Source organism: Anopheles merus, chromosome 2L (genome assembly GCF_017562075.2).
Source record: "Anopheles merus strain MAF chromosome 2L, AmerM5.1, whole genome shotgun sequence".
Classification (NCBI taxonomy): Eukaryota; Metazoa; Arthropoda; class Insecta; order Diptera; family Culicidae; genus Anopheles; species Anopheles merus.
In genome coordinates, this window is record NC_054083.1 from 12,709,593 (window position 1) to 12,732,359 (window position 22,767).

General features: G+C 42.7%; 1 protein-coding gene across 1 annotated transcript in view; it reads left to right on the forward strand.

Moving 5' to 3' along the window:
• Positions 1 to 3,277: 3,277 nt before the first annotated feature.
• The window catches only part of LOC121591936 (homeobox protein araucan-like), a 98,479-nt gene continuing 78,989 nt past the window's right edge, over positions 3,278 to 22,767 (forward strand). The window contains exon 1 of the mRNA XM_041913047.1: positions 3,278 to 4,172. Within this exon, the coding sequence (XP_041768981.1) occupies positions 4,068 to 4,172 (105 nt within the window). The 5' untranslated portion in view covers positions 3,278 to 4,067. The remainder of the gene's footprint in view (positions 4,173 to 22,767) is intronic.

The window sequence follows — 22,767 nt, forward strand, 5'->3', positions numbered from 1 at the left end:
GCAAAGGTCTTATCGAAGCGAGGAGGAGCGTTGGGAACTTCTTACTAGCAAACCGATAACCCGAACGTGGCGGTTTTCTAGCTCTAAAACTTTATCATGAGAAGTGAACGCCGTAGGAACGAAGATTTGACATCGTACCGGCCAAAACTACCTCGAGTGCCCATCCGGGTGTGCTTTTTGGGAAGCGGAAGTCTTTAAAACCGTTTACCATTATTTCCCTTTTCGACACGATGGTTACGATTCTTCTGACGGCGGCCGCTCGATGAGAATCAACCGAATCGTTTTGCGTCCCTTTGCAGTGATGAAGACGATGGCGATGATGACGTTGTTGGGTGATGGTGGTCAATGGGACCCAACTTAAGCCCGCAACATGATGGCGCTTTGTGTTCGCAACAGAAGGGTGGCTTCCAACGCGTGCTCCTGGGAAGGTAATAGAAATGATCGGCGACGGAACTTGACGCCAACCAGCGGCCAAGAAACAGTCATGAAAAGGGTTCAAATGGATACGAAGAAAAGCCAGAAGTGATGCACGCCGTCTTGGCTCGGAAGTGAAAATGTGGTAGAAAAGTTTTACGAAAACTAAGGGCACCTTCGGTCAACCTGACCGTCAACCCTTGGCACTTCTTGCGAGCTCCAGCAAAGAAGGGTAAGGCTGTTTAATGAATGGTAAATATTACCGAACGTTGCTTCTTGAGAGGCTTTGCGCCTCACCTAGAACAAGCGGTGTGCTTACGATTGTTGACCCCATTTCATAAAAGGGAGCAGTTTGTGTGAGTGTGTGTTTTTGTGTTAGGCTTGTCCGTCGGCAAACTGTGGTAAGAAAAGATAAGTGCCGCGAACATGTTGCTATGATGCGGAAGCGGTCCCCTTTATTAAGCCAAAGACCATTGACCATCGACGTTAAGATAGTAGTATTAAAAATACAAATTGATGCGGTCAGTACCAGCATAGGAAGGGAGGTTGTTGGCGCCCGTTGTACAGGCGACGCCTCGGTTTGCTTTGGTTGTTTTGGATGCTCTGCAGTTCGAGTTTTTATTTGTCATGAAAAATTTCCTTCTTAGTGTGAATGACTTAGATGCCAGTGATTTGGTTCATATTCGGAGTAACAAAGTTCTCAGTTGTGCATTTAATTCCTGTGTTTTTTGAGTATGCGTGAAGTAGAACATAAAATGGTATTAGGTAAATAATCAACCGTTGTGCGGGACTTGATAGCTTCTTCGCACGGATGGTTTGTTTTGCAATCTCCGAATGAGAAACTTGCAGCCGAAGGAGAATCACCAAATTATTCCACACAGTAAAACGACCGCAAAATGTCAGCTTGTATAACACAACTGGATAAGTGTAACGCAGCTGTATTTTGCTATGTTAAAACGGTTTGTAAAACATTTGTCTTAGTGTTTAATGCAGAACATTAGTTCTATTTCATGTTCTTGCTTTGCTTGGCCGAAACTCAGCAACTCGCGAGCAACGCTCCTCAATATAAAAGCGTTGCACAGATTTCAAAGCTATATGACCTTAAGATGAACCAACTGTTGGCGGAAAGGTGAAATTTTATATTTTAATGGTTATTTTATTAACCGCCATGTTGTTTTCCCCACCCGCATCAACCACCTGATACGTCTTACTGAATATGTATCGCTTTCTTGCACTAGCGTAAACTCCGTATTTGCTCGTTGCATTTTCCACTCCTTGGTGGTGGCTTACCACCGTAGTATATTGTTCAGTTTAACTTTACAAACCATCTGGTTTATCGTTGGTTTTTCTTCTTCTTTTTCTGTGGTGTTGCACAATTTTCAGCCAAGCCTTTTGCGGGATGGTTGAACAGCGGCCGCCGTGTTAAACAGATATTGAACATACTTTTTGGTTAGCTTTTGCTACGGGATAACAAACAAACAAGATTAACAGGGCATGAGCAATGAATAGAGGAGCAAATAACTTGAAGCTTCGTATAGTATAAAGCATAGTCGAGCAGTTGTTTCGCAAATTTGCAGAAAGTGGGTATAATGGCTAGCTAGTGTGTCGTTGTATTTCATAGACCACAACGGTATTTTTACAGTATGAAACTATTTTAGTAGAATTTGAAGCATTTCTTCAATACAAAGGAGAAAAATACTTTAAAATTATATAATTTAATATGGATTATGATTAATTTATAATAATTATTTAATACAGATTATAGATTAATTGATATAGCTTATAGATAGCAAAAATGATAAAAATGAATAATTTAAAAAAACGAGTAAAATCCGGATTAAGTATTACCAAGACCATACAAACATTAGAATTTTTTATTTTATCGACAATCTTTAAGTTTCATCGTCATGAATTGACTCATGAAATATTCTCATGAAACTGCAAATGAACATATTACAACTCTCTTCTACAGCATCGATATGGAAAATCAAGCAACATGAATCTTTTAGATTATGTTAACCGTAAGAGCTATATCTTTACATTTGAAAACACTCGTTCGATATCATCACATTATCTTGTTAATGTTATGTTATTTTCATGTCTCTGATTTATCTGGGACAGTTTACTGTAATACACACTGAGACGTGTTTCAAAATTCTTCTTTTGATGTTTTTTGATGATTCAAAATTTTGTCACATTTCTAATGATCAGTAGTGCAGCGTAACCGTTCCGGAGGTACAGTATCGACGGAAAGAACATCGTGTCAACCACACATGAGTAAGCCGTGGAGCGTTGGATAACGAGTTATGTACACGGTCACATTCCGAGTGACAGTACTCGGTGGCTGGCCGGATACGGCACGCTCGAAACCCGATAGCACAGTACCGGATGCGAACGGTTAGCTGATGAGCCAAAGGAGGATTCAGCCATCCAGAGGGTAAGGCTTGCCCGAGCGCACGTGCGAAGGATGCGACTGTAACACAGCCATACACACACACACGAACGAGGACCGAACGAGAAAACAATCGCACGCTCGGTACATAGCCCACGTTTATGTACGCCTCGGGGCAGCGTCCGAAGCTGAAAAGCGACTCCGCTCAACTCAAGCCAGAACCAAGAGCACTGGGCGCCTGTGCCAAGGCAAAGCGAACCGACCCCTACGCAATCCTCGTGACCGTATCTCCCCTTTCCTCCCGCCGCTGTGGCACCGTCGCACCCCTTTGCTGTGTCGTTGTCCTCGAACCACGAGCTCAGGAAGGATCTCGGCGGCACAGCATCGGGCCACCCAACGGCACAGCATATGTGAGCTGCGGCAATGAGTCACGTTGGGTAGCCTTCAGTGCTAAATTGCATACCCAGCAAGTCAAACATAAATAGTTTTCCCGAAATTACCATTTCACCTGTGTACTGCTTTGACCGTGTCAAGTGAATTTCTTTGTGGATCTCCATAGCACAAAGGAATTAAAAAAAAAAAAATAATAAAACGCATACGCGATCGTGAAAAATGTTCGTCTCTAAAGTTGACCAAGATTTGGGTAGTTGTGTTGTTGTTTTGTTTTCTCGCATTATGTGACACGGTATAATTTCATAAATGGTATAATTGCATGTTCACATTGGGCATTCTTGAGTGCGGTTGTGCTAGTGATGCGATCGCGATCGCGATGATCAGCCTAATGAATGTTATTGAAGCGCAGCGACGCATCTGCTCGCGATGGTTTAGTAGTGATCGATATGGAGTTCCTCGTAATGCAAAGTTGAGCTGCACCGGTCGTGGCACTTTTGACGAATGTTGACAGTTGACATGGCTTGAACATGATCATCGTTTGTAAAGGCGGCTGGTAGCAAGAGTGCACATTGTTCTACGGGTGATCTATTCTTTGCAAACATGGTGATGCAGTTAACTGGAAAGAAGAACGAAAAACGTCCATAAAACAGTTGGCAAATATTGTATCACATTAACTGTGTTTTTTAACACGTACAAGTGGAGAATATTATTATTCAGTTGTAGGTTGTGCTACCTTTAGGGAAAATATAAAGGTGTTTGTGTATAGTAGACATTTGTACTGTGAACGAATCGAATTCATCGTTAATTATATAGGGTTGAGAAGAGAGCAAGCTGCATCATTGACGAGTGATAGCAAAGCAATTCCATCATGGACATTCCGGGTGTGAACGAAAACTGGGAGCTGGAAGTGAATCCACTCATGCAGGAAATGCAAGCAGCTCACCGAGAAGAGGAGTACTTTAATCCTCAGGAGGTAAGTGCCGTAACACCATCACACGGGGAGGCAGGGAAAGCTCAATATGAATGTGAATGATAATTAGCTGGCAATATTGCCACTTAAATAAATAATCCCTTTTCATCGCGGACCGTTACAGTTGCTGCACTGAGCTAATCTGGTCAATATTCATAAGACGGTGTCAGGTGTTACGGCTTCCAAATTATCCACCAAACAAGCCAAAACTATGTGCATACAGACAGCAACACATTTAAAACACGTTTCGAAATGTAGATTTAACATACGGCAAGTCATTGTGGTGTGTATCGTAGGGATTATTACCTTTGTTAGAGTTATGTTTTTATTTTCTATTGGCCATCATTCCATGGTATGTGTATTTAAGTTGATTTAGAACAACCGCGTTCTATATTTATTTGGTGTTGTTATATCTGTCAAGTATTTGATTATGAATGATATCTTTCTGCGAGCCAAAACTGTGCAACATGTAAACATAAAACAAACTTAATTGTGTCCTTCTGGGCAGTGGCGGATTTAGGGTGTTGGGGGCCCTAAGCGTTAAAAGGATTGGAGGCCCCCGCTTGGTGTCGACCGGGGGGGTGTGCATATGGTTGCATTAGGTTTTGAATCAAACACACTTTAATGGTTTGCACGGGGGGGGGGGGGGGGTTCAGAATGCTTGGCCTGGGCAGAATCCTGGGCCCCAATAGTTTATGAGTCCCTTCATCCATGGGGCCCCTAACTAGCACAGAAGATCTTGCTGAGACTACTGTACACATTGTTCTATATGCTAGAATTACCATACACGGGGCCCCTACATTGACGGGGCCCCCCGCGGCCGCTCAGTCCGCGCACCGTTAAATCCGCCACTGCTTCTGGGGGTGCGTGTCAATGAAAATGTACAGAAAATGAAATCGAAAAGAGTTATTATTTTTTTCCAGTGTATCATCCGTCGGTGTTCGTAGATTCGTTTAAAAAAGAAAGAAAACAAATGTATGTACAGGCTTATTCATACTGATAGTTACCAACTCCGAGCAATGTAGCTGAACAATACAAAACAAAAATCTATATCATCCACGACGGTTACTAATTGAGCTGTTCCTAGCAGAACGATCTCTCAACAAAGCGCCAAACAATTTAACTAAGCCAATGTTCCTCAAAAGCATCGACGCATTACATTGTTGATTCGGTTTTTCCCGCTATCCCTTCGGGCATTAGACATGTAAGCGTATTTTCCAGGCTTTTTCCACCCAACCGTCCAACAGCAAAATTGTTGATTATCCGTACGAAACGAGCGCCGGAGTGATTACCCTAGTTTATTAGCAAGAACGGTGCCGAACAACTACCGGTGCCCCGGTCCCGAGGCCGAGTACGCGTACGGTACGCTAGAGGATCGTCGGCATACGGTACCGGGAATCATTCCGGCAGCAACAGAAGCAGCAGCATGTTTCAACAACTTTATTTTTATTAACCCATTTGGATCATTAATATTCCGTAGTGCGTAGTGTGCCCTCCATTCTGGTAGGATCATTCTTCTCGCCCGCTTACGCATCTTCATTATGAAGTTTCGCTATTTCGGCTGTGTACGGTGAAAGGCTGCATCGTGGAAAATGTTTCGGAACATGGATGCAAATTATAACCTAATCAACGGTATTGCCGTGGCATGGGTATGGCGTTGCCAACAGGGGAGTTCAGGAGAGGTGTGGTATGGTTGGAAGTTGGGAGGAGTTATTTTTCTGTTCCACCGGAAAGCGTTTGAGTGTCCTTTGTGAACACCAAGGAGAGGATGAAACTTTGAACATTGCTGGTGAAGGGTGTGTGCAGATTTAAAAATGATATTATCATACATGGAAAAGTATGAATTCTATGAATTGTATATTCATAGTAAAGTAAATTTAAGAACTATTTTGTATGATATACATTCTGAAAGAAGTACAGAACTATAATTATAATAGATAACAGCTATTAAGAGATTACTATGTCTATTTTTTTAAGAGATAAAACCTAATGTAGAAGAGATTTTATTAGATCCTTCTTCAAATTTTACTAGATATTTAAAACTAGTAAAATATAAAAAAAGTTGGTAAATGTAATACTTTGTTAATCAGCGATAGAAAAATGTCCCAATAATCAAACAACAGACATATTAAGTTAAAAATATCAGCTAGAACTATCGAAAGCACTGGCAACTCAGGGTTTAAAAGGATTCCTCTGTATGTTATTGTAGATGGAGCGCTAACACAGCTCACAGCAACTACAAGATCGACGATTAGTATGATACGCTACTTTGTAGTAATTTCGTAGGTTTAGAACAAACTTAGTTTTTGTTTCTATTTCCCATCGCCCGACTCCCGGCGGACCCCTAAAAATCAAACCACCACAGTTCACACACCCATAGTTTACAACCCTGCTGAACAACTACGAACAGATGTTGTTCGCTCCGTCCGAAATTGGTAATACTTTAGTTTTGTGGTCGGCAAACAAATTTATTGACTTCGTGCTAGTAGTACCCGCCTTCGCCTTCATGTGCGAAGCGTACACCGGACGCGAGACAGTAACAGTAAGGCCACCCTGAATCACCTCGACAACAAGAGAGGCCAGAGTTTTCCGAGAGGGAAAAAAATAAAAACGAAAATTTATACAAAAAAGAGGCATGAAGCCGCCCTATCCTTCCCTGTGGCCGCAAATAATCGGTGACCAAATGAACGGACCTGCTAAAAAAAGCTCCACTCACTCCCGGGCACGACAAAAAGGACCATGTACATCCACGGCCCCGGTCGCCCCAGCACTTCAGCGCCGCTGGTCCATCGTCGCTCATTGACCACTACTGGGGAGGATGGGAAAAAATAACCATACAAGGAACGCGGTTGACCACGATCGTTCTGGTAAATGTCCGATTCTCCGATAAAATCGTAGGAGCTCAGCGTAACACCGGTGTACCAAGAGAGCTCCATCATTTGTAGCTCCCTGTATCGGTCTAGAGGCTGTGTTGGGCCCCGGATGTTTAACCTAACCCAACCGCTTGCTCATTTTTACCTCCTCGCTGCTCACCTTTCCTGGCCCGTTGCATCCTAGAGCGGGGCTAGGATAAAGGAGTAGAATAAATTATTGCTCATGTACGTACACTTTTCCCGTAGCCAAAACCAGCCAACCAACTTTTGGCATTCCGGTGCCGACCGTCTTGCTCCAGCCGACTGAACGGGCCGAGGGCCGATTTTCCCTCGCTCATTTTCCCGTTTCGGTTTTCCGGAACCGGGGGAAAACTCACTCGCCAATAACGAGTGTCCAAGCGGAATTGGTGATAGTAAAAACCAGCGTCACAGCTGGTTAACTGTCCGAAGCTTGTCCATCCATGTCCGGGACTCGGGTAGGAGGAGAAGTTTGTAGCATTTTGCTAACAACATCTCCCTGACGATCAAATATTCAGTTTTGAGGGTGGTTTTTTTAATGTACAGAATCAATAGAATGATTCCCAAAAACAATATCCCATCGGATAATGAAATATGGTGCATGAAGAAGATGGTGTAGGAGCAAATACACTTTGTTGTAACGGCGGGAACGTTGATTAATCCTGTTTTATTTGTGTAGTTTTTTTCATCGTTGGATTTAGTTTGGGATGAAAAATTATGTATCGAATAAATCAAGTAACGTACGTTTGTTACTCACCATTAATTTAATCGAATAAATGCTCAATCTATCATTTGACAATCGGTTTAAAATCACATTGAAAGTGGTCATTACTTGCTTAAAATAATAGTTATTAAAATTATGGTGAATTGAACACTTCCTGCTTTGAAAATGTGAGCCTGGACCGCTATGCTCGACCATTATTTTTTCTCTGCAAAATATGATCTGATTGTACCGCAAACAGGGAAATTGGAAATTGTAGTCGTACGCTCTTTTTTAAGCCCCGATTCACATTAACGCCGAATTAAATGCATTAAAATTAATTAAAATGGCCGCCACCGGAACACCGCTCCGTCGGGTAAATATGACAGATGATTGCTAATTGAGTGCGGATGGCAGTCTGTGGTCGATTGGCAAACCTAGTCGGCTAGAAAAGAGGGGAATAGAGGGGTAGTGGTAAAGAGCAAAAAAAAACCCAACGCCCAGGACCTGTGTCCATCTCGTTGATCCGTTTTCACGTGCGGTAGCGTGTGTAGTTTCCGCGTCAATTGCTCGTCACTTGCTGTGCGAATGGCTGAGCGAACCCGAACCGTCGGCGGAAGTGGACCCACTGTGGTAAGGGTGGGTGTACCGTGGGCACCGTTTTCACCTTGGCTGTGACAATTATTTTAAAATTTCGCTCAACCACTCAGCCGGAAGATGTCGTTTGATTACATCAATCGTTCAATATGCTTAATTTCACATTAATTTGCTTTCGGTCGGTAAGTGTGCAAACCGTGCAGCAGGGTTGTATGTGTGTGTGTGTGTGTGTGTGCTTACATCAACATGTGTGCAAAGTTCTGTTCAAAGGGTTGGAGGGAAATGGGATTTGTGTCAACTGAGTGAAAAATTGCCTTTTTTCTAAAGTGACACATGATGTAATGAGTTGCAACGGCACTAACGATATTAATTTTAGTTTCGCATTTTGTTTTGTTTTTTGGCTTGTAATGTAAATGTAACGAGTGAGTTTAAAGTATTTTTTTGCGCGTTGAAGTACGTTGACGTTAAAATGTGCCGTATAATTTATTAAACATATTAAAGGTCAAAACCTCGAACTATGGAAAAGATTTTCTCTAGCACTGTTCAAGCAGTCAATGGAAAATATAAACATCCTTTTGTTCGTGGCACATGTTGTGATTTTATGCTTCGAATAGCTACAAGCTCATTTGGAAACATTTCCACTACTTCAAATGTGTTTGTGTGGTGTACTCTAGCGGCTAGTAGTTTTTTTATGCGTCGTTCCCTCCCCACAGAGCATTTCCCATTAATTCAGCGTAAAAATGCAATTTACACCCAAACAGATTTTTTCTCCATCATTTGAATGCGCTTTTTTATTATTTTCTGCATTTGTGCAAACAAGCCCCCGCTGCTACGGTTTCTGTTCGGGCACTTTTTTAAAACCACCGGAACGATTATTCTGATCCAACGAGCTTGGCTTTGTTTCGGTTGTCACTCTTTTTTGTGGGTCTCCTCTCCTTTCTGCTGGTGTTTTCAGATCGGACTCTATTTTTCATTCTCTGCTTTGTTTTCCACTCAAAGCCCGATGCTCCCAATACATAAAATATGGGCTTTAAATAGATTTTTGTGCATGCAGTGGAGCAATAATTATAATTCAATTTCCTCGACAGTACAACATTATTTTTGTACCACCATTTTTCACACACGTTTTGGATGAGTTGTGGGTGGTAGGATAGGAGGAGTTTGGCTTGTTGAAAAAAAAAATCAATTGTGATAATCTAAAAAAATGTGCATCGTTATATCCTTATGAGAATAAAACTAGTTGACTTTTTCATCGGCTTATATGCTAGCACCATGATATGGCTAAACTGTGTAATGCAAGCATCAGAATAAAGCATATCAATATTTTTTATGAGCAATTTGGGATGATTGTATTTATTCGCCTCTTAAAGTTAATTTAAAATATGTTTTTAATAGCTAGTACAATCTTTTGTGCGAGTTATATACTGCTTGCTATTTTCTTGCCCCGTCATTGTCGGTTCATCATATCGCATCATATAGAAATAGAAAAATGTATGATTCATTTCATAAGGCATTTTTTTATTTTAGAAAGCGTATAAGTGATAAAACATATCTTCATATAAAAATAAGCAAAGAGCAAGAGCAAAGAATTAAAATGCACCACAAAAAAGAAGACAAATGTCGCTTCAATCGTGAAAATCGTTGTTCGATGATAAATTATGTATAAATAAATAAACAAATGACGCGAAAGACTCATGCATTTATAATAATATGCCGTCATTGATGCAGATATTTTTGTTCGCTCTTCTGTGTTTGTGTGTGTATGTCGTCGAATGCAATAAACCAACGAAATGAGAATACTTTTTTGGTGGCTAAACGGCACGGAGCAAAAGGCATTCGGGAAGGTGCACTGAAAGAGCCTAATTGAAAAACACTCAACCTAAATCAAATACACTTACCGGAACGCATGCTACTGGCTGTGTGAATGCTACCCTTTAAAACATACAACCGCCGTGGAGATCGATCCGCCGCACACGGTTGCAAACGAAATTCGAAACTAATGTGTGAATATTCTGCTCCTGCTGGAAGTATTTATTTTTTCATGACGAATGACGAATGACGAATAAAGTACGTTACATGTTGGAGGGAGGACGCACATACACACAAGGTAGATAACGGTGGCAGGGAGAAAAGAATGCAGATGCCTTCACTTGCCAAAAAGCGGTTGATTGATGCCTGCAATTAGGACTTATTGTTATCATGTGTTAAAAATCAACTTAAAACAAGACACACACAAAAGCGCGATTAAAAGCGAGACGTATTAATTATGGAAGCTTTCCATCTTATGTGCAGGTGTAGTTTAAAAATATTAAGGATATTTGTATAGATCAGTCTGCATCTGCATATGCTCTGCATGCAAATTGTGTTTCTACGCAGTCAAATTCAATTTATCCTTATGTTTAGTAATTAAATATGTTGTCCGTAATTAATCAACTGGCGAAACGTGTGTATACTATTTGAATTTTTCCAACAAACTTCACACGAATGTCGTTTGCAACGTACAGCTTCGCTTCAACAGTAACAAAGTGCATAAAACTCACTCTACTCACTCTAGAAACGACACAACCCGGGGAATAGTTCCTGCTCGCCCAGAGAAGAAACACGATAAGGGAGGAGCCGGGTACCTCCCTGGCCCTGCGAAACATCGTCAGCGGTGACATTATTCGGCTTAAGAGGCGCTAAAGCGTTGCCCACGAAATAAATAAAAAAATATATATATATATATCTCCAAACCACCGCTGAGTCCATAGAAGTTTTGGTGGTCGCAAAAGTAAAGTGCACCCATTTGCACAGCAGAACGAAATTTCGTGTATGTGTGATGGGTCCGTTTTTTTTTGCTGCCCGGGGTACTATTCTCGTGCATTACCGCGCACCGTGTGCATGTTAGTGCTGCCGCCGTCCTGACACGGTAAACACATGATGTGTTTCCCTGAGAGGTGAAACATAAAAAAGGCGCTACCGAAAACGAATACTGGAGGCGCAAATTAACGCTCTTCCCGAACCGTGTGCCGTTGTTTCTCTTGGTGTGAGATTCCTTCTGATTTGTTCTGCGTGCAGCGTCCCAGTTTTGGGTCACGATTTGAGTTTCTCGTCTTTAGGCGTACAGCTTGAATTAAAGAAAGAAAAAATAAACTTAAGATACCTAGAACACATATTTGCGAACCATCCACCTTTCAAACGCATAGTCAACATCTACTATTTCGGGGACCCATTTCGGGACATTATTCCAAGCTCGTGCGACGGTCTGGTGCCTGTGTGTGCTTTCGTTTATGATCCGGACTTTTTTTACGATCAAGATAAGTAACTGCAATGCCTTTTAAGGGAAGCTCGCAAAGCAGAAGCATGAGATGTAACGTGAATAATTTGATTTAATGGAACTAAGGCAATAAATCACGTGTAGGCAGAGAAGCACTTGGTGAGTGCTTGCTCTGCGCGATGGATCCTTACTCCAAATAGCGAAACAATGTGGTTTAACTTAAAGTTAACCTTCCTCGAAAGGTACAGATTGGTACGGCTGACTTTGGTTGAAAGTAAAAGTTTTTGCAGGCAAAAGCATGTAATGGTTGTAGCTGTAGAGTAATATTCCACCATAATTAAGATGCAGAAGATAACGAGACACTTGTTGCCTGTGTGGATGGCTGGTGGTGGTTGCTATTAATAGCTCGGTTCAACAAATCATGCTTTGATGATTTGATTACGGAGCTTCTAGTAACTGGTGAGCGACCCTGGAAAGTAAAATACTTTTTATGGGCCAATTTCACTTTGACTCTACCGCACAGTGTACAGCCATGCAGCCATGTCAGTAAACGGACTGTACTCTAAAATGGTAGGGTAGGTAGGGTGGCAAAGGGCGTAATGTTGGGTGTAACTGGGCGTAAGACATCATAAAACAATTATAGTATGTGTTGATTATAGCGAGTAGTAAAAAGGATTTGAGTGATCTTATTTCTGCCTTAGCCATGGCCGAAGTAACTACAGTAGCAGACAAGCAGGCAGGCAGGCTTTATCACTGCAGCAAGAGGGCGCACCACGGGAGCAGCCTTCACTGTAGCTGAGTTGTAGGGGGTTAGGAGAAGAAATAATAGTAAAATTTTGCGGTTCGCTATTAATTTTGCTCGAGCGCCATAAACTAAAATTTGTTGAAATAGCTCATAATGTCGGAAATCGTCATAAAGTCACATTGTGCTGCTACCCTTCGTGGCCGTTGACCGTCTGCGTCGTTTTAATGTGCTGTTAACGATACGTAGGCCACTGGGTAGCAAGCTTATCTTAATTTAATGATTACAGCTCTTGGTTATTATCGTTTCAGGAGGAAGCAGCAAAACAGGGATAGACATGATGGCAAATACAGTAGCTGATTTGATTTGGTTTAACTACCAACATTAGAAGTGGTTTCATATTTTGTTGGTGTAGTATTGGACACTTAACAAAGACGTAGAATAATAGCATCAAGTGTTAAATCACACTCCAGCAGATGATCATCTCAGCAGAGTCCGTAGATGTTGTAACATTCCAAAAATCAAAAGTGCAGCGCTATCTCTGGACGATCCTTGTAATCGATCATCGGTTCGATCAGTCGTGTCGTTTTATCGAGCTATCCCTATCTTCGAGCTCTAGGGGATGCTATATCCGTAAATCCACAATATTCGACGGGACGGGCTAACTAAATCCTTCTTGGTCAGTCTGACCCATATCAGTCTTGCCGTGAATGAGCTGGTCACTGATGGTTAGGCGCTACGGTGGCGAAGGACACTTTCTTAATTACGATCCCTATCAGTAGCAGACGGGAGTGGACACAACAGTCTGGACAGGCAGTGGCGAGGCCAAGCAAATTAATCTCTCCGTCTCGCGCTGCTGTCATCATTGAAATGTACACCGTACGGTCTAAACCGCAGTCACGTTCAAGCGCCTTCCTGCCCAAACATGCACACACACACACGCCTTGTTGGATGGAAAGGCGCAAAGACGCCAGCGCATCTTTCTTACCAAAGAACCAACAAAAAAGGTCGTTCTTCGGGATCCTCACCGGAAGGTGAACATGAGCTTCCTTTTTTCCCTCCGCTTTCGTTTACCGTTTTTACCTTTCTCTCCCAGACCCTGGTCGACCTATTCTGAGTGTAACGTTCTGCTCTGACTGTAACACCCCTGTCCGATCGTGCTACCTGGAACGCGCCGTGCCGTTTGTCGACCTCGGAAAAGCGTCCCAGGCTGACAATCGGGGCAAGCAGAATTTTGAAGGCATTTATAATCCACTAATTGTTTGGCGCCATCCAGTTTTGGGAATGCAGCCTCTCGCTTGCACACCATCTAAAGTCCGTTTGTAAGGTGGTTGGAACATTTTTCCTTTCCTTTTGAGGGCTTTTGCTTTCCGTTCCCGTTGTTGCGTCCGAGGACAAGAGGACCGTCATGATGCCATTGCTTTGGTTGTCTTCTTAGCAGCGGACCGAGGCACTTTTGGTGGCTCAGTACCCAAAACTCCAAGGACCCAAGGAGTGCGGCGTTAAGGAAGCGCCAAATGGACGGACCACTGGTGCACTCGAACGTTGGAAGCGCAAAAAAGAAGCAAAGTTACGAGCAGAAGGGAAACTTTTCATAAAAATCTTAAAGCCGTTCCCTTCGATGTGTGGGGAGCGTCCGGGAGTGGCGCTAGCACGCCAAAATCCAGCCCATTGCTGGATTCTCCCGTAGTGGTGGAATGGTGGAACATAAAAGTTTAAGGTCTGTTTATTGTTTTCCTCGTCATCCTCGTGGTCCTGGGTATGGGGCTTTTTTATGTGAGCCTCCTTCGTTAAGCCCGCATCGCTGTAGAAGCGTGCTCTCAGCGCCTCTTCGCATGCTGCCCAACGGCGATCGCTCCAGCCCGCAGTGGTCCAGCCCGCAGTGGTCCAGCCCGCAGCGGTTTTGCAGCTACAACCATGACCCTTTCCTTGGCACAGTCCCTCCATCGTTCCGTTCGTACGACTTGCGTCTGGGCGCAAGATTTTATTGTTATCGCTGCGTTGATGTTGACCATACAAATAAAATTATATTATTTTTTATTGATGGTTATTTTTACCTTCCTCGCCGTCCGGACCTGTTGCAATGCCGGGCATATGTGTGTGTGCCTGCAGGGTTTGTTTTTATATTTATTTTTATTCATTTTTTGGTTTTGTTTTAGCAGAGGCTCATCCCTATCTCAGGCTTGTTAACTGCTTACTTTTACTCTCTTTGGCCGGATCGGCCGGAATGGGAAAGACATTCTCTAAGGCTCATCACCTTCTTCTATTGCACATCAGTGACACTAGTGGACGAGAGCTTATCGTGGTTGTCGTCGTTGTGTTGTTTTGTGGCCGTTTTTTGTTGTTGTTTTTGTTGTCGTCCACTCTTCTCGCGATACGAGTAAGAATCGTGGCTGGCGCGACGGTGACGCTGGCTGTGGTCAAGTCTCCTCCGGAGGTAAAGTTGTTGAAATGGCTATTATAAAAATCACATTTTTATGTATTGATTAATTGACGCTGTAAATTTTTGTGACATTTTCTGACCATGCCCCTTACGATGGCTCGCCTGTTTCTTCCGGCACCGTTTCCATGGTACGTTTGGGCTTTGCTGTCCGGCACAGACCCTCTCCGTGCTTTCGTGCCGACGCGCTGAAACGCGTCACCGTCGCGTCAATCAATTGTGCACGTTGATGTTTGCGTGGTTTTGACAGTTTTTGGTTTATTTTTAGATGGCAGTGGTGAGGCGAAGTTTATCAAAAGTCGCACATACTAAGTCATGGTTTGGTGTATTTGACTGTAACTTAAGTGCATTTAGTGTGTATGGCATGGAATGTTCCAAATATTTATTTTTTCTTATTAATGTTAGACTCGTGTTAATTAAGCTAATGAAACATATTTAAACAATGCACTCGAGAACATCCGATTCTTGTAAAATGTAATCATAAGCATCGGGTTTGATCAGGGAAGTTTATTTAACATAGACTAAGGCATGCCATTTCTTGACAAACAAAATTTTCTTATCACCTCCACACCTTACTGTAAGCCGTTTTACGGAACTGAACAACAAAAGATTCAAATGTCCTTCATGCTTCAGAAAAATAGACAGGATCGCCCAGGGCTACCTTCAAACCAGCAACAATAGATTCGGTGTGTACTTTCTTGTTCTCCAATGACCCAAATTATCGCCCCGAACCGTTCCATCCCCGAACAGTTCCAGTTTATGGTTGAGATGCAAATGAGCGATACGGAAAAAATAAATACAGGAAAAACACTAATGAGCGTCACAGACCGTCGCAAACTTGTTGCTAGGCCAACGCTTACTCTCGCAGCATTTGCACAACGCGCCCGGGACTGCATGCATTCCGTCAGCTTTTGTTTCCTTCAATCAGCCCCTCGAGCGTTCGTTGCGAAGGCCCGTTCTTCGGGCGCGCGTCTCAGTGACACGATGCGGGGGTGCCTGGGCTTCGTGCCGATCGTACCAGCAGTTGATGGTCTAACTGGCCTATAAATTTACATAATCAATGCATCAATGCATCATCATTGCGGTGCAGCCGTGAGGTCGAGGTTACCGCCGACACGGGGTGCCAAAGGTAGCTCGAGATGGACAAGTGTCGGAATTGGGTGTAAAATGTGGAAAATGCATAATCAGCTGTGTGCTTCTTTAACTGACCATGTTCAACGTTTCAACACCTACAGCGTAATCTGTTGCAATGCTCTCTCTAACTGTGCGACCGTTCGGCGAAGGCGGCCGTGATGATTGTATGCGCAAGATTTCGCGCATAAGATGTCCTCCGTCATAAAGTATCCGAGCTTAAACAAACAACAGCGAGCTCATCGCCGTCCTGCCCCAAGAGCCATCCAATTGTTGGGGAAGTTCTTGGCTTGCTTGCGAAGCTTGAGGTTTGCGGTTAGTGGCGGGTGGGGGGACGCCGAGGTCGAGTATGATTTGTTAAGCCAAAGCCCCAAGCACCAGCAGAAAATCCTTCTTGTTTGTCCACATCTCCTGGCTGTTCCCCGCAGCATACCAGTGTTCTTGAAAGTTTTACAAGTTTCCACGCTGGGAGCAATCCATCGTTGCCGATGAAGCGTTCGCATCGTGAACAAACGGGGCTGTAAAATGTTTAGTTTGGGCTAAAATAATAAAACCTCTTCCAGTCATTTGTTGCACTTCGGGGGGTTGTTGGGAAAAATTAAAAAGAAAAATAACCGAAGAGATTCAATTTAGAGTACGCAATGCAGTTTTATTGAGCATGCTTGGCCGTGCGGGTCCCGAGCCAGTTCCTTCCGCTGAGAGAGAGAGATCGTTCGTTGGGGTGGTGGGTGTGTGTGTTTTTGCTGTTGCTGTCTTTGGGACTGCAGTGGCTGTTGTCCTTGCTTTGGTTTGCAGTAACTATGGTCCTATGGTGGTGTGTGCATTCGCGAAACGCACCGTGACGCCATGCCGGTCAGAACCGGTCCAGCAAAACGCGCGGATCTGTTGCGAACCTGTGCGGAGCGTGCCGGCAGCGACGAAGAAATGACTAATTCCATAAACATTTATGTCTGTTGATATTGCACTTTTTATGATAAATATATTTAAATGAGCTCTCCGTGGCGATTGTTAATGTCTGTGCGCCCCAAGCGTTGCTCCCGGGGGTCGCCAGGTGAGGCGCCGCGTGGTGCTGTGTGTTGAAAGAAAGCACAAGCAGCAAGAACGGTCAACAGCTACGAGCGCAGATACCGAAAATCCCGAAATTATTACTGACCATCAATGGTGCGGCTGGGTACGACTCTGCGAAGCGGACGAAACGTCTCGCGAAGCGCATCGTTCGTCATGCAGTCGTTCCTGATTGCAATAAATAGGTTTTCGTACACTGTTTGCATTCGAGGACGTTGGACGTTGTAAACGCAGGAGTTTAAAACCATGGAGGCTTTCAGCAATACGATGGGGATTGTCTTAGCAAGTCCGTAAAATGGCGACACAGATGATTAGTTATTCTCAGCGTCGATAATAAACAAGCAAAACCATTAATTTCATAATAATCTTTTCGGGGTTAACGAGCTAGTTTAAAAAGGGCATTTAATTCTAATTGTTTCGTTGATCGTCATATGCAAGCCTGCAATTTGGAGCATTCGTGTAGCAAAACTCTTAACATATTTAATGCTAGAACAAAAGCCATGTCGTATTAAATATTTAATTTGACAGTATGTGTCGACATGTTTATACATTACATTCTCAACAAATAAATTTTAAATAGGAAGTATCATATTCTTTGCACTACACCAACTACAATCCGGCGAAGTCTTCCACCATTCATCAGCATTGCAATCTAGGATTATCTAAACATTTACAATATTAACACAGAAACTGTAAATGAAATAAAGCAAAATTCTATTTGTAATTATACTTTCTCCACACGATGCAGAAATAATAATAAATAAGCTTTTTGTATGTTATAAAATAAGATATTTGTTATCGAACATATAATCTTAATTTATTGCAGAGCCTTGGAAAAACTAAACGGGAATGAAAAAATTTCTAAAAATTATCCTAGAATATTTAAAAAAAATAGTTTCCTTATATTTTTTATCATTTACATCGATAGTTCATTATTAGCTGAGGAAGCATTTTTCCATCCATAAACTATGCTTCTCATTATAAGTAAATAAATCAAAACAAGCGATTGTAACGCTCTCTGGACCCTTCATTGATGCTCATAAATGGACTCATTAATCTTCTTTCAAAACAATCTAAAGCACCGTTCAAACCGCACTAGCGATGATGACCAAAACAGTGCAGTGCAGTTCCCTTTGCAGCCCATTACGATCACGTTCACGAGCTGTTGATCACTGCGATTGGAGCGTAGCTAGTCGATTGTCCATGAAGAGTAGCGTTTGCGTAAGTGATTTTCCGATGCAAATTAGGCCATCGTTCATCCAGCCCGTCGAACACAGGGCGTCGAGGCGAGCTCTCCGGGCAGCCGGTCCATTCCCATTCGGTGCGTTGCAATGCAACTTCCCAAACAATAGGCGTAGCGTGTGGTGCGTAGGCAATGTGCCACACATCAGCGCTAATGGAGGTGGACCGCACACACACACGTGCCTCATTCGCACCGCTAGCCAATAATAATCGTAATAGTAATAATAAACATCCTGCAACAGCTCAGCAACAGCCAGTGTACATACACACCGTGTGGCATGTAGCTTACGGCAAGAGATGGGCACAAAAATGAAAGATACTCCATAACGACATCGCCCGGGGGGAAAGAAAACAGAGCAGCAACTATTTTTTAAGGAAAGGTGGTTACAAATATTACTGTTGCCAAGTCGTTACCAAGTCATTCCGGCGGTCCCTGCTGCAATGTCAATTAATGTGTGTTTTGCAACAAAAGCGCCATTATTACTTCCACAGCCTTCGTCCGCAAACAGTTAAGAATGGTGTTAAGCTGCACTAGCTGCTAGCGGGCCATTGTGTGACTTTATTCCACTGTCAGTGGAGTCGTATTTTTTTGTTTTGCCAAACGCACTCACTTCCCTAAACGAGCCTAAAGATGGATGCCCGTTAGTGTAGTTTTTGCCGAGGAGGAGTGGGCTCCGGATGCGGATTTGGATTAATATCGTGTGCTTTCGTATGTTAGCTCGTGCAGTTTGGTTTGGTTTGCTTGTTTTGATTGTTTATAGCAGCGGTGGTACATTGCACTTCCCGTTCCGCTGCTTGTTTAATGTAGGAGCGAATAAAAAATGACGATGAAATATAACACAAACACTTATTGCACGCAGTATCTGTAGCCGGTGCAACGGTAATAATAATGGTCAGGCCGGTCGAGATTTCTGTGTGATTTCTTAAGCACACGATTGCATGCTGCTCGCGGTGGTATAGGCAGATGGACTGTGTCCATGGTTCTAAGTTGCATCGGGCATAGAAAACACGGCCAGGCGTTGAATTGAGATGGCAAAGAAAAAACTTACCCACTTGCAGGTGGAATAACATACTTACAGTTAGTGCGGGAATAGTGTGCTGAGTGAACTACTTTTTAGAGCAGAAACCGTTACATCTCGCCCAAAGCGGAGTTAATGGTATTTCTCTATTACACCCGTATGTCAAAGAGACTTATGATAAATGTTGACCAGGAAGTTTTATCGATTTAATCGACCCTATTCACGATTTATTCAATTACTATCCACATGTTTATGCATTAAATCTTTGTTAATAGTGAGGTCAATAATTTTACCCTGAAAAGTTTTTCATCAACACATTCCATTTTGTGATTATGTTCTACATTATTTTAACCTTAAATAAACACGAAAAACAAAATGGAATTTGTTAAATCACGTTGAAGAGCTAATCAATAGAATGAATATCTTAAATTTCACGCCATAGCTCATAGGCTGTAAGGAAGCGATACATTTTTCTGGCTGAAAACTTTTGCCTAAATTTGACTTTTAGTTTTGAAAATTAACTATTATAAGTTAATTTGTGAATGGTTTTGACGATACCAATTATCGTTTGCAAATAATTTGTTGATTATAAGTATCAATAATGATCTGCATTGTATCATTAATAGCTTATACAAATTAGCTCTCGGAGGAAGAACGACACATACATCCGTTATAAATAGAGAAAAATGTTAGGAAAATTTAATGAAAAATGAGAAGCTCTGTGATAATGATACAAAATATTTAACACTTCAGTAGATTATTGTTTGCCATTTCCATAAGACTGATCATTCGAAATATAGAATGTAAGTGATCATTCGAAATATAGAATGACAGTGAATGTAAGTCTTAATTGGCAGTGAAGATTATTCAATTTTGTTTCAGTAATGAAGAAATAATTTGTAACTAAATTCACAAATGATAAGCAAATCAATTCATCCAATCAAGTACAAAACGAAGTAACTAACAAATACTGAAAGAATTGTTTGCAAGTTGGTAACAAATAGACGAGACTAAAATTTATTTTTTGTTTTGGTTTTATAGTAAATTATTAGGCTCCCGTTAATTTTCTATTGTTTATTACTTTGCAATGACATTTTAAAATGGTATCCTTTCCTTTTTTCTTCGCTAGAAATTAGTGCGTAAAACCAGCGCCCTTCACTCAGAAGGGCGCAAGGTGGCGTGTTGTTGGTTGAGATCAAACTTTGGTGCTATAATTGGCAATGGCTTTGAATGCTGTTAATTACTTAATTGCTGCTTCGAGCTGCCTCTCCCATTAGGCCATCGATAGATATTCGATCATAATCAATTTCCTTCCAAAAGCTGGCCGCACTCCACCGCTGAACGAGCCTTCCACAAAAAGGTGTCTCTGTGTGTTTATGTTGATGGCGCGGGGGATACGTTTTGGGTTGTCGCGGTCGCAAGATAGCCGTTGAGACACCTACCAGGTTCCTGAGGTTCCCCAGGTTCTGGTCGTCAAACGTCAAGGTAATACATCATCGTCATCAAGGCGTTCGAAATACTTTTCACGATCTCTTCCCACCGCCGCCATTCGTTTGTGTCACCAGCGGCCGTCAGCGGCGAAGGCGGCCGCGAACGCAAACACGCAGTCGAACGGGTGACGGGCACACACGGGAAACCGATGCCACGCTATTGCGTTATTGAGCGACCGAGAAAGCACGAGTTGGATGATGATTGAGGAGAGTCGATTGAAAAAGTGCGGCACTTTTATTGATAATCTAGTGCCTTGTCAACTGCCGCCAACTGCGCTCTTCATCTTCTTCGTTTCGCGCTTCACGTGCCGCGCGCCGGCCCGATGGCGACGACAGACGACAGCAAGCAATCAATATTGGTCGCTCATGCACACACCACAGCGCCTGACGCATAAGATTGCCGTCCCATCGTTCGCTCTTTCACTTCGAGCCGATCGATCGACGACCGAGGCGATCGGTGAACAGAGGCGGAACGTTCCGTCAGTCCGGAACGAACATCGAGCTCACGGTACATGTGTGGTGGAAATTGATATTTGACGGGGCCGTTGTTTACTTTGTTATCTTTAATTCATTTACCGAATGTTTACGCCCCACGATAAGGATACTTGCGGCTTGGAACGGTTCGCAGACGTGATGTTTTTTCCCCCAAATCACACTTCTTCTACCCGCAAGTTTATGTGTATGTGTGTGTGTGTGTGAGGGACGAAAGGATCTGTTCGGATTTGGTCGCACTCTAATCCACCTTGACGACAGACGAAAGGCGATTCCTAACGATCTTCGAATCGTTTTCGCTTGGCGCTCGGCGGGAAGAAAAAACTTCAAATCCAATCGGAAAGATTCCAGCGATGGTAGTCGAGAGGAAAGGATAGGACGAAACGAAAGCGGAAACAAGGACTCAAAACACTCCAAGCGCAAGTGGTAGTGTCTAGCGTAACAGGGTAACGCTAATGAAAGACACATCAACGGCGACTATCCTTGGTCAAGAAAAAGTTCTCCCTTTGCAACTGCGTTCTCGGATTTCAGGTGTTTCGCGCTAGCAACCAGCAGTAGCACAATTGCTAAATGCGTCTAACGATTCTGGTGCATCCTTTCTTTCTCCCTTTTCTTCCCTTCGCCGGGTGCATCGATCGCATCGCTGTGCAGATGCACATTTCGGGTAGGTCCGTACGACTTTGACGTCTTTGTTGTTGTGGTAAATTTAATCCGATTTTCCCGAGACCCATTTCCATGGACGGGTAGGACTCAGTCCATTAAAGGAAGGAACTGGACGGCGCAGCGTTCCTTGTGCAGCAGCCCGTCGGCCTGTCTCGGTTGCAGGCTTAAGATGGATTGAGCTTTTTGCAGAAAGATTTTCGACGGATTTGTCTGACGCCATCATTACGGAATGATTGGCTGGTATTGCTGATGGCAAGGGTACGATAAAACCATTGCTTGTTCGGTATTTCCGGTCGCCCTTTTTTCCCCGTATCGCTACGAGAAGGTGTTGGCGCTGGCGCTCTGTTTGTGCAAATCCACAGTACGATCAGGTAAGAGTGGTAAGGCAGTGTAAATAGAGAGTTTTTTGTTGGCTTACCACTGTATTTGTACGGCGGTATCAATCGATTAAAAAGATTCGATTATTTCGGCAGACCTGAGTGCAACAGAAAAAAGCGGTAGTTTGATTGAGATGCAAGCGAAAGAAATCGTTGCAAAATATAAATATGAAATCGAAATTCGTATCATTCTGTTTTGGCTGTATCGATAAGATAATCAAAACAGTTACAACGTGATCTTGATAGAAGAAAACGTTTCCTTCATCAATCAAACATAAACGATACGGTTTGCTAGGTGGATTATTGTGTAGCTGATTGAAATATAAAAATAAATAGAATTGAAATTATTTAAAGATTGGAAATATATTTTTATTGTAATTGAAATTATTTAATCCCGAGCCGTATTTAATTCATTTTAGAATGTTCATTCGCCAAGAACTCATCGCTTTCGTACGGCAAGCTTAAATAAGTCTAAATCAAAACATAAATCAAC